The 15,420-nt window shown below is 34.6% G+C and overlaps 1 protein-coding gene across 1 annotated transcript in view; it reads right to left on the bottom strand.

The window, feature by feature from the left end:
• mrpl13 (mitochondrial ribosomal protein L13) overlaps nucleotides 1-15,420 on the bottom strand; it is a 42,236-nt gene that overhangs the window by 25,412 nt on the left and 1,404 nt on the right. The window contains exons 2-5 of the mRNA XM_056476169.1: nucleotides 14,666-14,789; nucleotides 10,522-10,615; nucleotides 10,193-10,253; nucleotides 919-1,005 (exon numbers count right to left, since the gene is read on the bottom strand). Coding sequence (XP_056332144.1) covers nucleotides 919-1,005; nucleotides 10,193-10,253; nucleotides 10,522-10,615; nucleotides 14,666-14,789 — 366 coding nt within the window. The remainder of the gene's footprint in view (nucleotides 1-918; nucleotides 1,006-10,192; nucleotides 10,254-10,521; nucleotides 10,616-14,665; nucleotides 14,790-15,420) is intronic.

The raw sequence follows: 15,420 nt of genomic DNA, 5'->3' as shown, positions 1-15,420 counted from the left end.
GCGGGGAAAGCCGTTGGGAGGGCGGGGCGCCCTCCTAATATAGTGATAGGGGAAACACACACATATATACAGATAAATATATACATATACACATATATTCATATATACATACACACATACACACATACACACATACACACATACACACATACATACATACATACATACATACATATAGACAGAAATGATAGAATTAACGATATATGTAGATATGATGAAATAATAGAATTAACAAGACGCATATAATGCAATTATAAAATTAACACTAGATTTATAGATATATTGAAATTATAATATTAACACTTCTTATATTGATTCATGAATTAACGACAGATACACAAAGACAGACAGACAGATATAATGAAATGATCAAATTAACGATAGATAGATAGATAGATAGATAGATAGATAGATAGATAGATAGATAGATAGATAGATAGATAGATAGATAGATAGATAGATAGATAGATAGATAGATAGATAGATAGATAGATAGATAGATAGATAGATAGGCGGACATACATTTATGAATAGGATGGATAGAAAAAACAAGTAGAATGGATAGAAATAATAAGTAGAAAAGATGATAAACAAAAGAAATAATATACTGAATTAATAATAGAAAAACTGAACAGATGAACAACCTATAGACAGATATGCTATTTTAAAAAAAACATTTATCTTTAAAATGTATTAATGTGGATTAAAAATGATGTAATTGCCCAGTAGGGTATCATTTTTCTATTCAAGCAGCAGCACAAATCATGTAGTAGTGTATCATGTAGCTTGTTAATGGGACACATGCATCCTCCACGGAAACATTCATCAAACACACTGACATCTTTCTCCTTCCAAAACATGTCAAGCTTTGGACAGAGCATCAGCAAGCATAAATCAGAGCATCAACTGAGATCTTACATCATCTGGGAAGAGGTGAAGCCGTTGCATCATGGTCCTTCTGGTGAGGTTTCTGGGAAGCATCCCATAAACAGCAAGTTTAATTATCTGTGGAACAACAATAAAAAAGCAGGCTAAAGATTTTCTCGTAGTTTAAGTCCATTTCTCTCTCTACAGGAAACATGGAGGTTGAGAAAAATAAAAACATACATAAATATCATTAAACAAAATAAAGAACAAATGTTTTATTTGTACATCTTTATATGTAAAACATGTGTAAGATGGCTAAATCTCTCCAGAATATCAGACCCTAATAACTGCTATGGAACTTCCCACAAGACCACGAGAATGGTCAGGCACTAAAACAATAAACTTTCTAAAATGAGAAGAAGATCAGGAAACCAACTGTTCAACTGTTCTATTCAAATCACTGTTGACAATGCATACATGGGGGGAATGCGAAAAAGTTCACCCTTTTCCTTTCACCACAAGCCCCCCTTCTTGACCCTTAACTTACCTTTTGATCAGAGCAAATTATTCACATTTTTACATAAAATGTCCAAGTTTTTAATATGGTGTATCTTGTAGCACTATATTCATGTTTGGTATCATTTTAAATGTCTCTGTGTGATTGGTAAAATGGTCTTAATTTCATTGTAATACTTCACTGGTATATGTTGATTTACTTTTTGGCTTTGATAAGATCTTTGCCAGATGCTCCCCTTCCTTAGAGATGGTAAACTCCTCAAATTCACCAGGCAAGGGTCTCGGTGACGCTTTTAATGTCTTGAATATATGGCTGTTTGTTCTGAGTATTTAAGGTAAATGTTAAATGTTAAAAAGGTAGCAAGACACCCCGTTGCAGCATCTCTGAGACTTATGCTGCGACGCACTTCTCTGGTCAGGTATACATCTCTAACTCTTTGATTTATCTTTGAGTAATGGATGTTGTATTTTTACAGTATCATCTCTGAATTGGCTTTCTGATAGTTTTATTATGAAATTGGCATAATACAATGTTACCTGACAAATAAAATGTTAAGTTTTGATTCATTCTGAATTCTCCTGAAATCTTTTTATATCCAGTAGATTAAGTGGAGTCTTGCGCTACCTTTATGATGCGACATGATTAGACTTTCGATTTTAAAGGCACATTTGACTGTACAGAGCCGTTCTGGCACGACAGCATGGAGATCTACTAATTATCTAATGGCTGATTTTAACAAGTTGCATGGGCTTGGCTAAATTTGCTATACTTTTCGGAATGAGTGAGCAGTTTGCAACCAGCCTATTTGAATATTAGTTAATCCTGCACCCTCTTACTAAGTTCAGAGTGTCAACAAATGTTAGTCAACCGCACTAGTGGAGATGCTGGACTTTAGCGCTGCGCATGGGTGTAGTAATGAGCGAACAAAGAAAACAAAGCACAAAGGCAGTTCATTGGTAAGATTTCAGAGTTTTTTTGTTTTGTTTTAGCATGTTACAAATTTTTATACAAGATCACGGCAGCTCCAACATCCTCTGTCGTCCGTGGTGGAGGAATTTAGGTTAGCAAAGTGCAGGGTCATAATGACCTACAGAGAGTCATAGGATGAACAAGTCAGACAGGCAGGTATCCTTACAAGATCAGGACCCAAGTGGGCAACTGACTCATCTATTGCACAAGCTGAAAGTATGTTGAAGTTACGTGACATCATGGGGGCGCCATGCACAGTAAGACAGGGTCTTGGAACTTCCCATAACCAGCAATTGGGTAAGGTTAGATCCAAGGACAGAAGAACCATGATCCAGGAGGAGGTATGGAACCTGGAGGAGGAAGGACGAAGGACAAGGGCAGTGGAGCTAGCGTCCTAGGGAGCATGGACCAAGTGGGACCTACCCAAGTAGATCATCACATGGGGAGATCTGTGGAGATTGGAACCTTTCCGCATCTCATTCACGTTAATATCGGTGTATGACACACTCCCAACTCTGACAAACTTGCACAAGTGGGGCTTAAGAGAGGACCCACTGTGCAAGCTTTGTGGGGAGAGAGGTACTATGGCACACATCTTGTCAGGGTGTAAAACAGCACTTGCCCAAGGTAGATACAGGCGGCACCATAACAAGGTGCTCATGACAGTAGATAACACCCTGGAGCAAGAGAGACACAAGAAATACCAACCACACGGGAGAGCAATACCATCAATCAAGTTTGTAAGAGCGGATCAAAAGCCACTAACCACAGTAACAACAAGAACCAATCTGCTGCAAAAGACCCAATCATGGGAAACGAAGGTAGACCTGAGGGAAAGACTGCAATTCCCCCCGGTTGTCCAGACAACCCTGAGGCCAGATGCAGCACTGTGGTCTGAAGAGGCAAAGAAGATCATTCTCATTGAACTTACAGTCCCATGGGAAGAGGGTTGTGAGCAGGCATTTGAGTGGAAGAGCGCCAAATACCAGGACTTCTTGCATGACTGCAGAGGGAAAGGTTGGCAGGCATGGCTCTTCCCAGTCGAGGTCAGCTTTAGAGGATTCCCCGCCCAGTCAGTATGGAGGATACAGCCATTGGGGTGATGGAGAGAGAGAGAGAGAGAGAAAAATAACTGTTCGCAGGAAGGAGAGGCAGCAGAGAGAGCTTCTTGCTGGTTATGAAGCAGGAGAGAGGAGCTTAGCTGGAAGCCAGGGGGGAGTTGATGGGCAGTGATGTGGCCACCACTGCTGACACAATGTTGAGGGTGTTGCAGTTGAAACACCCAATGATCGTTTGATACCGCCTGATGACATCAACTCTTCCTGGCTAATGCTACATTCACCAAAAGTGAATGAAGGAGAAGCATCTTTGGATGTAACTGTAATTGTGCTCAACAAGTATTGAAGATAATACAGTCTCTTACTGAATGAATGAATGAATGAGTGAATTTATTTATTTAACAGGGACAATGCACAAAAATTACATTAACCTCAAAGAGGAAAGATGCATTTTGCCAGGTTGTAGCAGGATTGCTATTTTCCACCTGCAGTCCCTGGACAGGTAAAAATTTAAATAATATCCAATTAATTAAAAAGTCAGTTTAAAACATACAGGCATAATTGCATATAAACTAAAACACTGACAAATCAAAAACATCTCACTCAGTGTGTACAAATTTGATTTGACAAAAACCCTCTCCTAGTCAGGCGTAAAAACATCTTTTGTACATGTGATTATTTCTGTTGGGAGAGAATTCCATAGATTTGTGGCTTCATAAATATAAGAAGATTGACCAAAAGAAGTCTTACATCTAGGGATAATGCATTCCCCTCTTACCATATGACGTGTCATTCGTAATGTTTTCTCTAAATTGGATTTTTTTTTTTTTTTTAAAGATAGAGCAGAAAGACTTCAAAAACAAAACAAATATTGGAATAATGAATAATATTATCAAAACTTAAGAGACTTTGTTTTTTTAAGATATTGCATTGATGGTACAACCGAGGCTTTTTATCATGATTTTTAAGTGCTCTCTTGTATAATGATTCCAATGGTGTTAAAGATGATTGACATGCCTGAGATCAGCTCGTTATACAGTACAACAAATGTGGAACAATCATAGTATTTAAATACATACCAGAGGCCTCATAGGCCAGAGAATCTCTCATATGTCTTAGATTGAATCTCAGTGTGGTAGCAAGTTTTTGAATATGAGTTTTAAAATTAACGTTTGAGTCCAACGTGATGCCTAAATATTTGAATTCAGTGATGTTTTAAATAGTTTGCCCATTCATAAAAATTTCAAAAACATTTCCAACTTTATACCTATTTGAGAAACACATGGATACAGTTTTTTTTTTCAACATTTAACGTGAGATTTGAATTTTGCAACCATTTTGCATTTCATTTGCAATTTAGTAGCAACTTCTGTTTTTTCAATAAGTGTAAAGCACAACATCATTAGTGTACATTAAAAAAATCAGCATCAATGCGTACAGCTGGTAAATCATTTATATAAATACTAAAAAGTAAAGGTCCTAAAATAGATCCCTGAGGCACACCTAATTAAATTGGCTTAAAGGTAGATTTAAAATTGTTAACCTGAACACATTGACTCTGATCATTCAAGTACGATTTTATCCAATTTAGTGTTTGTTTTAAAAGGTCTTAATTGTTTAATTTGCTAATTAAAATATCACGGTTAACAGTATCAAATGCCTTACATAAATCAAGAAAGACTGCTCCCCCCCTTATCTAAATTTGTCTTCATTGTTTCTAAAAAGTAACAGCAAGCTGTCTCAGTTGAATGTTTTTTTTCTAAAACCAAACTGCATTGGATGCAAGAGAGAATTTCTATCTACATGAGCCATAAGTTGCTTTGCTACAACTTTTTCAAGCACTTTTGATACTGTACTGACCATAAGGCAAAGTAGCACTAAAACTCGCACTAAATACTAGGCTTATGCTAGTTTTGTTGCACAAAAATCAGCAAACAATCTAAATGAAATATGACAACAAGATGCTGCGGTGCTAGAAACTTGTATTATTGTCCTCTAAGTGAACGGGTTGTTCATGAAGGAGATTCATTCACAAATGAACCGCTCCCTCCGTTAGAATGAGGAAGTGAAAGTAGGAGAGGGGGTGTGTTTCAGGACACAGATTAGATCAAATTTAACAGGGAGGGAGGATAATACATTTCCATGCACACAAACACATGCTCTTTGTTGGCAATGCCTGTGTCGTCATTTGTCCATCGATATAGACAAGTGATGTAAAATTATGACTTTCATAATTAAAAAAATATTTGCATACTGACCACTGGGAAAACTCCCGATCAAAAATATATGTATATATGTGTATATATCTTTGGCTCCTTGGTTCCAAAAATTACTTCAAATGAGCAGTACCCTGTACCAAAATGGTGGCTCTATTGACGCATTTATTCCAATTGACAACAACTGCGTAGTCAACATCTAATTTAAATATCTATGCTGTAGACCAACACAGACCTGTTTGCAGCAAGTTGCCACCCAGAGCGACAGACAGCTACAAAGTCGCTGCTAGTGTGAATGAGGCATAATGCTGCACTCATTTGATGAAAAATAAGGAAAAACAGTAATATTTTGGAACATCCTATAACTTACAATATTCTATATGAAATCTTTATTATTATTGCTGTTGTTATTATTGCATTAAAACTAATCTGTGATGGCAATAGATGACTTTTCAGCAGTCTAATGCAATTCTTAGTGTCATCGATTTTAAACAAATAAATATGATTTACCATCAAGAACTTAAATTTTTTTTTTTTTCCCAAATGAATTCTAATAGTTGTAACACCCTTTCTTATGCTGTCTCGGTTCTGTTGATGAAATAAAATCAGGCTTGAGCATAACAAGCGTTTTAACATGTGTTTGTAGATGTACAAAAATATGAAAAACATAGATGGTTTTGTATACATATTTATTCACAAATGCTGAATTTATTATATAAACTGCATTAATTTTCTATATAAACCCTATAAGTATTTGTTAATTGTATAGAATTCAATCATGCGTCCGATCTGAATTTCCCCTTTTGTAAAAATTTGTGGTCACTACATCAATAAAAATAAATAAATAAATAAATAAATATATAAACCCTTATGCCCACACACCAAAACGAATACACAAGTATCCATTTATAACTCATCATCCAAGCATCAGGATATTAATCAGAGATTTTATTATTTTTCTGACTGCTAAATGTGTGATGGATGAAAGCTGTCTAAGTACACCATCGCTCTTCCCAACTCTGTCACCTTCCTCTGGTCATTATCCACAATTATCCCTGATATATTTCCTCTGGAGTGGCATAACTCAGCCCGAGTCCAGCATTCATCATGTGCATGACAGAGAGCGAGCGGAGGGTGGCTTTTTCAGGGTCTGTGAAAACAGCACCTATACACAAAACTACACTTCTACAGTTGCGTTATTAGTCGCAGCCCACTGAAGAAAAGCATTCAGGGTCACAGTTTGCGTGCCTGGACTATGGATGAGCTCTGACTGTCACTGTGGAAAGTCAAGGTTACTTAAAGAAGGTGAACAACAGCACAGGGAGATGGGATAAATTTTCGCTTTCTAAATCCCTCTCGCTTTTTAAATGCAGTTGAACACAGACGATACCTTATAAGTAAGGTATCATTTGTTATGGTTAGTTAATTTTAATAGTTTACGCAAATTGACAAAGAACAATATTTCAATGATTTTTACTTATATTAGACTGTTAAATAAAATTTTTGATTACTCCTGTTTTTCTGTTAACCTTTCTTAATGCACTGAGGAATTTAGACAAAGAAAAAGTGGATTAATAAATTATTATTAATGATATTGAGGCGACGCAGTGGTGCAGTAGGTAGTGCTGTCGCCTCACAGCAAGAAGGTCGCTGGTTCGAGCCTCGGCTGGGTCAGTTGGCGTTTCTGACCCTGGGTCAGTTCGCGTGGGTTTCCTCCGGGTGCTCCGGTTTCTCCCACAGTCCAAAGACATGCGGTACAGGTGAATTGGGTAAGCTAAATTGTCCGTAGTGTATGTGTGTGAATAAGTGTGTATGTGTTTCCCAGTGTTGGGTTGCAGCTGGAAGGGCATCCGCTGCATAAAACAAATGCTGGATAAGTTGGCAGCTCATTCCGCTGTGGCGACCCCAGATTAATAAAGGGACTAAGTCGAAAAGAAAATGAATGAATATTAATGATTATAATAACTAAACTATAAGTAGTTTTAATAATAAAATATAATAATATATGTTATAATAAACATATATTTAAGAGGCTCTGATTGGTCAGCTAAATAATGTGCTGTGATTCACAGATTGGCCCCACGTCACCTGGAAAAGTGCCAAACCTTTACTAGCACATGCTTTGCATCGGTTATGTAAGTACTGTCAGTCAGAGTAGCTGTTTGCTGTATCAGTTTGAGGCTGAATCAGACAGAAAATGAAAAGTACACAGCTGAACCTCGCGCCTGCTCTCTAAAATATCTGACAAGTGTCTTTCACATATATTCGGAAAAAGCATGTGTGAGTAATACGAACCCTTCACATATCTTTTGTGAATTTGTTATTTGAGATGCAGAATGCAGGGGGAAAGTGGCCGCAGAGTGAGACACTACAGCGCTGCTGAAGATTGCGGGTAATTACAGCGGTTTGACCGATAAGTATGAATTTGTAGCTAAATTGTTAATGGTGCCAAACCGCATTTCCCATAGTTTACATCCTTGTTTATGTCCTTGCTACAACATACCGTTAACGCTTGAAACTGTGCATGTAGTAGATAAATTTTAACAAATAAAAAAATTTACAGGTTGTGGTTCACAATCCACTGCTTCTGCTATTATGGTTGGAGCTGCTCCTTAAGTGAGTTTTTAGCCAAATCCAGCACTGATCTGGAAAAAGATTCTGGAAGCTCTTCTTTGTCAAATGCCAGCTATATATTTTTTTTATAATTCTATTATTTTATAATATAAAAATAATTGTATAATTCTCTGGAACATAATTAAAATTTAATTGTAAGCACCTCTGTGTTGTGTTGTGTCCTTTGGAAGCCCAAATACAGAAACAGTAACCTGAAGCGTTTGTCATCTCACTAGCCCGGATGTATTTTTTTGTAGTCCCCAAACTTCTTTCGCTGTAGGCTTTGCTAAGCTAACTCTGTAAAAGCCAATATCTCCCTTTGTATTGAACTTTGAGCGCATTACATTCAGAGATTTGTATGTCTTCACACAGCTACATTATCATAATGGACCACCCCTTTAAGATTAATAACAGGTTACTAGCACACAGTACATATATACACAAATATATAGGACATTAAGTATATTGCTAGCATGACTCAACACAATGCTAGTAAGTTTATAGTGTTAACATGCTACAAACATTATAGCTGCTACTTTTAGCAACATTGTTTTGCTAACATTGTCTGCATGAATTAGCATGCTAATGAAATAACATACTTATAAGAATTAACACATTGCTAACTTGAATTAACATGTTTCTAGTATTATTAACACTATGCTAACATAACTTGGCACACAGTTAACACACTTCTAACATGTTTGTCATGTTGCTAACATGTAGGAACGTGATTAGAATGTTTAAAACACTGCTTAAACATACATTATCACACATTTTACCACACTGATATCATGTTTTAATGAGTAGCATGAATTAGAGAGCTGCCAGCATGTGACACATTGCTAATATAAATGAACATGTTTATAAGGGTTAATAGACCCCCAATATGAATTAACACATTGTTAACATGAATTAACACGTTTCTAGGATGTTTTAACGCTATGCTAACATAACTTGGCACTGTTAACATGTTTCTAACATGTTTACCATGCTGCTAGCATGTATGAACATGTCATTAAAATGTTTAAATAGTGCTTAAACATAAATGATCATATTACCACGCTGCTATCATGTTTCAATGAGTAGCATGAGTTAGAATTATGGCAGCATGTCTGACATACTGCTAACATGAAATAACATGATGTTGCTAGTATGTTTTAAAACTCTGCTAGCATAAAATAGCATGTTGCTAGCACATAACTAGCATGAATTAACAAGTTGTTAACTTGTTTCTAGCATATTTAACAATACACATATTAAGAATATGTATTTGTTTACATTTTCTTTGAGTATCATCCTCATCCAAAGGACTAATATAATGAAAAGAACTAAAGCTGCCAGGTATTTGTTATTCCTTGAAAACACAAGGGTGTGATTCACAGCGCAGGCTGAGACAGAGACAGGGGGTTTTTCATCCATGCGTGTCAGCGGCAGGTGACACTTGTAGAGGTGTATATTGGAAACAGACAGGCCTGGAAAGACTGCTGTTTTAATAACGTTGAAGTGTTTGAGCCTTGAAAAAGCACTTTAAAATCTGTGACGTTGAGAGGGAAAACAGTTTCTTAGCCGAGTGAAAGAGAGACTGGCAAAATAGCAGGAAAGATAAGCACTGAATGAATGATGGAGCACTGAGCAATACGGGGCCTGCGTTGCATTTATTATTCAAATGTGTTTCACGCTGATTGCGAGAGCATATTTTGCGCCGCAACTGCCACTATCTGAAATTATTAAAATAAAAACATTTGGGCATCATTTACATAAATTAATAAATGAAGTCAAATTTCACCTCCCTCCAAGGTGCAGGCAATTTGACTCAAATTATGAACAGATTTGCAGCAGTGGCGGGTTTGTGAGTGACATGGGGACGCTGTTATTGTAGAAATCACTGCAAAATTGAATTTGTTACAGAGAAATGTCCAGTTTACAAGGCAAATTTAGACAAGGACACTCACAGCTGTTGAATCTTTTCTGTGTAATTGAGCTGCGGTGACTTGTTTGAATGATCCAGGGTGGCTGTGGGATAGAAAAAAAAGGTATTAGTTTTAGAATTTAACATTCTAAACATTTCGCATACAAAGCAGCATGCTGTTTCTATTCCATGCACATTGTTAAGCATGTGGTTCGAGTCTCAAATTTCCTTTTTTTCCCTCTATGTCAGCATAAGGGAAGAACAGCCGAGAGCAGGACATAAATGAAAGATTATAAAAGGCATGTTCTCTGTCCTCTGTAAAGTGAGAGTGTAAAAGGAGAGCTAGAGCGAGAGAGAGGGAGCTCTATTTACCCAGTGTGAGACGAATACACTTTCTGCTCCCATTTATTTCCGGAGAAGGCGATGTGCTTGGTGTTCATAACCACCACATGATCGCCAATATCACCTGGGAATAAGACATATGCACATGATGAATCTGCACATTCAGCTTGAACTCTGGACATTAGTCCCTGCTGCGGTAATAATTGGATTTTTCATGAGCTTATTGGTCTTAAAAGTACCAGTTCTTCAACATTCACAATTTATACTACTAATATATGCAGCATTAATAATAAATAAAACACTGAACAATAAACTAATAAATAAATTAATACATATAATAATAATAATAATAATAATAATAATAATAATAATAATAATAATAATAATAATAATAATAATAATAATAATATCAACAACAGCATTATTATTGTTAATATTATTATTATTATTATTATTATTAAAGACAAAAGCATTAGCCCTCTTATGAAATGAATGCTTTTATATTTCCTGTCTTTAAACATGTTTTTTTCACACATAATAGTTTTCTTATAAATAATTTCTTTGTTTTTCCTGTGATGAAAATACATATTATTTTACTAGTTATTTAGCTAGCTATTATTCAGTTTAAAGTGCTAATTTGGCTTAACTAGGCTAGTTTTGTAATTAGGAAAGTCACTTTACAACAGTAGTTTGCTCTGTAGCCAATAATAAAAATTAAATAAACAAATAAATAAATAATAAATCTAATTTAATTTATAATAGTTTTATTTTTTATAACATATTGAAACATTTGATTTGACTCATTATTTTATTCTGTTTCTCTGTATATCCATGTTTAAACTGAGAGATTAGAATATTTATTTATTATTTTTTTACTTTTGCACACAGGTATAACTGAACATCTAAAAGTAGTCCTGGCCCAAAAAAAGAGAGAAAGAGGAAAAAAAAAAATGAAAGCATATGAAAGCAGGGCCTCTCCTTCCTCCGGCTCAACAGCCTGGCAGAATAACGGCACAGGCTGGAATTTTCATCTCTTGGCCGGTTATGCTCATTCATCTTTCAGAGAGCAAGAGTTTCATTAAAAACTCCCAGCATGTCTGAGGAAGGAAGCCCTGTCAGCCGGTCAGAGGAGCTGCAGGCGAATGCATCAGATCCAGACCAATGTATCAATTCCACAGCCTGTCCCAATCACTACTCATGACACCTTACAGCTCCCTGGAATTACAGGAGCTTTCCACATTCAGATCAAGGGAACAGTTATATCATTCCTGTCATAAACTCAACAGAAAAAAATCCTGATGGCACTGGTGAGTAATTTTAAACCATGTTTACTCTCTGAATTAAAAATAAAATAATGATGATCCCTTCATAGTAGATCTGATGTTGCATTTAGAATCATAAAGATCAGAAAATTTATCACAGTCTGGGTCAGAAGACAGAAATTCTAAAAAATAAACAGGTAAGGAGAAAAAGTCAACAAAAATTTTATATGAGATAACCATGTGACAATTAACTGTATTTGCTTTGTATACAGAAGTAGTTTGAGGATTTTTTTGCACGACGATGAGTCTGCATTTTGAACATTACAATAGCTTCACGCAGGCATTTCTAAATAAACGACAATATTTAGCTATGATGTCTGCATTTTATGTATTTATTTATTTATTTATATATTGTTAGGAATTGATTGTTACTGTCAGTACTGAAAGAAGGTCTATGTATTGTACATTGTTCACACTGTTTTTAAATAATAATAATAATAATAATAATAATAATAAACTTGAAAAAAAAATGCTTAATATTAACCTGAATCAGATCTTTAGTGGTTTAAAGTGATCTGATGAATTGGAGGTATACTGTGATTCCACACTAACAGGACATATACCACTGTTCTTTCACATTTGAGAAATAGAAATCACAATAACCTTTGATTTTTAATACTGACACTGAGAAATGTTATCTCCTTAGAATTGAGAAGCCTTTGTTGTCTATCTTCAATAAAAAAAATATATATAATGTTCACAATCCAAACGAAAAAAAAAATCTTATTACTCAAAATTTGAAAATATGGACTTATATGGTTGTTCGTCTCAAGGTTTAAAATGAGTATAACATTTCATACCATTAAAAAGCAATTTTATACAACACTTTATAAAGCTCCCCCATTATATATATATATATATATATATATATATATATATATATATATATATATATATATATATATATATATATATATATATATATATATATATATATATATATATATATATATATATTTTTTTTTTTTTTTTTTTTTTTTTTTTTTTTTTTTTAATAGAAATTTTTATAAAAGAATTTTATATAAAAAAATCCTATTCTTTAAAACACCATTCTTCTTTCTTTTATAGCATGTTGCTTCATTTTACATAAATGTTACAACCAAAGTGTTTGAACTTACCTTATTTCACTCCTATCTTGACTTTTTATTCAACTATGTTACTTGAAATAAAAAAGAGGGCACTTACTTTTAAAATGCTTGCCATCTATGAATATACAATTTACTATTGCATTTTTATTTGATACAGATAGCAAAATAATACACACCATCTTTAACCAAAACACAAAACATACTGCAAGTTATAATGTGCAATATTACATTTAAACGATACAGATATTATATAGTAATGGGAAAGCATCATCTAAAGTAAAGGCTGAAACATGCTTTTTGTCTTAGACCGGTAAACACACTGGACTCTACATGCACTGGATGCATGGAGCAAGTCTAGACTGTGATCATTTACTTCCATCTTGTGGCCAGTCGGCTACTTCACACTAACAGATATCATTGAATCGGGCCATGTTTTTACCCAGGATGTGGATTTTTAATGGAGCAGTAGCTATGCACTTAATATAGTGTAAACATTATAATTATATTAATACTAAATGCAGGTTTCTGCATCACTTTTTCATGTTTTTAGTAAGTTTGGTTATTTTTTAACTCTTCAGGCATATTTAGCTGGCCCAGTTTGACACATTGTTCTCTATAGTACGAAGGAAAATTAGTCATAGGTGAACTCAGCCTACAGCTTAATATATTAGCAATAAACTTCTATGAATATCACAATTTAAAACTTGAATAAAATGGCAAGATAATTCATATTGAATGGCACGAAAGGCTGCTATTAGGAAGTCTTATTTAGTCGTTTACTTTTATTTCTGTATAGGCTAGAAGAAAATGTTACCATGTCTTTCTTTCTTTCTTTTGAATGCAATTTTACTTATTCATGCAATGTCTTTCCGAGATATCTCTATTGTCTTAAAAATACATAAAAAGCAATGGTTGGTTTGAAAAAAATATGAAAGAAAAAATGAGAAATCATCGTTATAATAAAAACTATATTATAATAATCATTTCTCATTTTCATTCATTCATTTTCTTTTTGGTTTGGTCCTTTTATTATTCAGAGGTCACCACAGCGGAATGAACCGCCAACTTATCCAGCATATGTTTTACGATGCGGATGCCCTTCCAGCTGCAACCCTGGGAAACACCCATACACACTTTTTCACACACATACACAACTGCCAATTTAGCTTTTCAAATCACCTACTGCATGTCTTTGGACTGTCAGGGAAATTGGAGAACATGCAAACTCCACACAGGAATGCCAACTGACTTCTTCCTGTGAGGTGATCGTGCTACCCACTGCGCCACCGTGATGCTATAATTTCTCATTTATTAACATTAGTTGATTTAACCAGAATCAACAATAGGGAAAAGAATTACAGCATTACAAAAAAATAATAATAATTGTTCACTGCTTGCTCTTAGTGCATTCAATGTTAACAAATAAATGTTTGTAAAAAATAAAATAATAAGGAACTATTGTTTATGAAGAATTATTAAAAAAATGCTAGATTAATAAATCTTGTAGTAGCTCATATTAACTAATGTAGTTTTGTGAAGTGGTACCAATAAATATTTAGGTGCAAAAAACTAATAAAATAATAAAGACAACTAAATGACTATTACTACTAATGATAATTACAAATAACAAACTAATAAATATGTGGTTATAAATATTTAAAAATACATGTATTTATATATCATCAAATTTTAAAAGGTTGAAAAGGGATTGCACATCTCTTCTCTGGTGTAAAGCAAAGTCAATTATTCCACATATTTACTCACTCAGTGGATGGTAAATGGGTTTATGTTTGCCCTGAAGCCGCACTGCACACATAGAGGCGATCTTTCCTGGAGGCTGCATCCGAGCATCAATCAGAAACCACGATCTGGCAAAGGTTGCCCATTGCTTGCAAGGAAAAGACAACATGATTGATAAAATACAAGGTGACATTTGTAAAAAAAAAAATAACTCAGTTTATAATAATCAATAGCAATAGTGTAATTAAAATTAATGAGAACTTCTTAAGTCTATTACTATACATTTTCAAAAGTGCTAAATTAGTACTCAAATAATAAGTAATACCATTTATCAACATTAGAATTCCTACACAATACTACATAATGAGATTAAAGAGGGGAAAAGGTAACTTGTGACTGAAGTGCTCATAACACATTTTATTTAGATAAAGTTGGCTTTATATTTACACATCCAGACATTCTATTTAATAACAGCATGTCAGAAAAGTTTTTTTTGTAAATTCTAAATAGTGAAATCATGTTAGCAGCCAATGACTCTCTGTCTTCATCACAGTCAAATACATAGTGCTAATGCTGTTTTGAAGTCATACTTGCATGACTTGCAGAACGAATATTTAAAGTAGGGCCGCACAATATATCACTTGAGCATTGATATCGCAATGTGCGAGTCCGCAATAGTCACACCGCAAGATATGCAATGTTGAGTTGGGATTATAAATCACTAGAAACCACAGGGAACAGTCAAAACACATGGGATTTGTGGAGACACTGCAGAATTG

Source organism: Danio aesculapii, chromosome 16 (assembly GCF_903798145.1).
Source record: "Danio aesculapii chromosome 16, fDanAes4.1, whole genome shotgun sequence".
Classification (NCBI taxonomy): Eukaryota; Metazoa; Chordata; class Actinopteri; order Cypriniformes; family Danionidae; genus Danio; species Danio aesculapii.
Note: the sequence above shows the minus strand (reverse complement) of the source record. Positions and strands in the feature narration are given on the sequence as shown.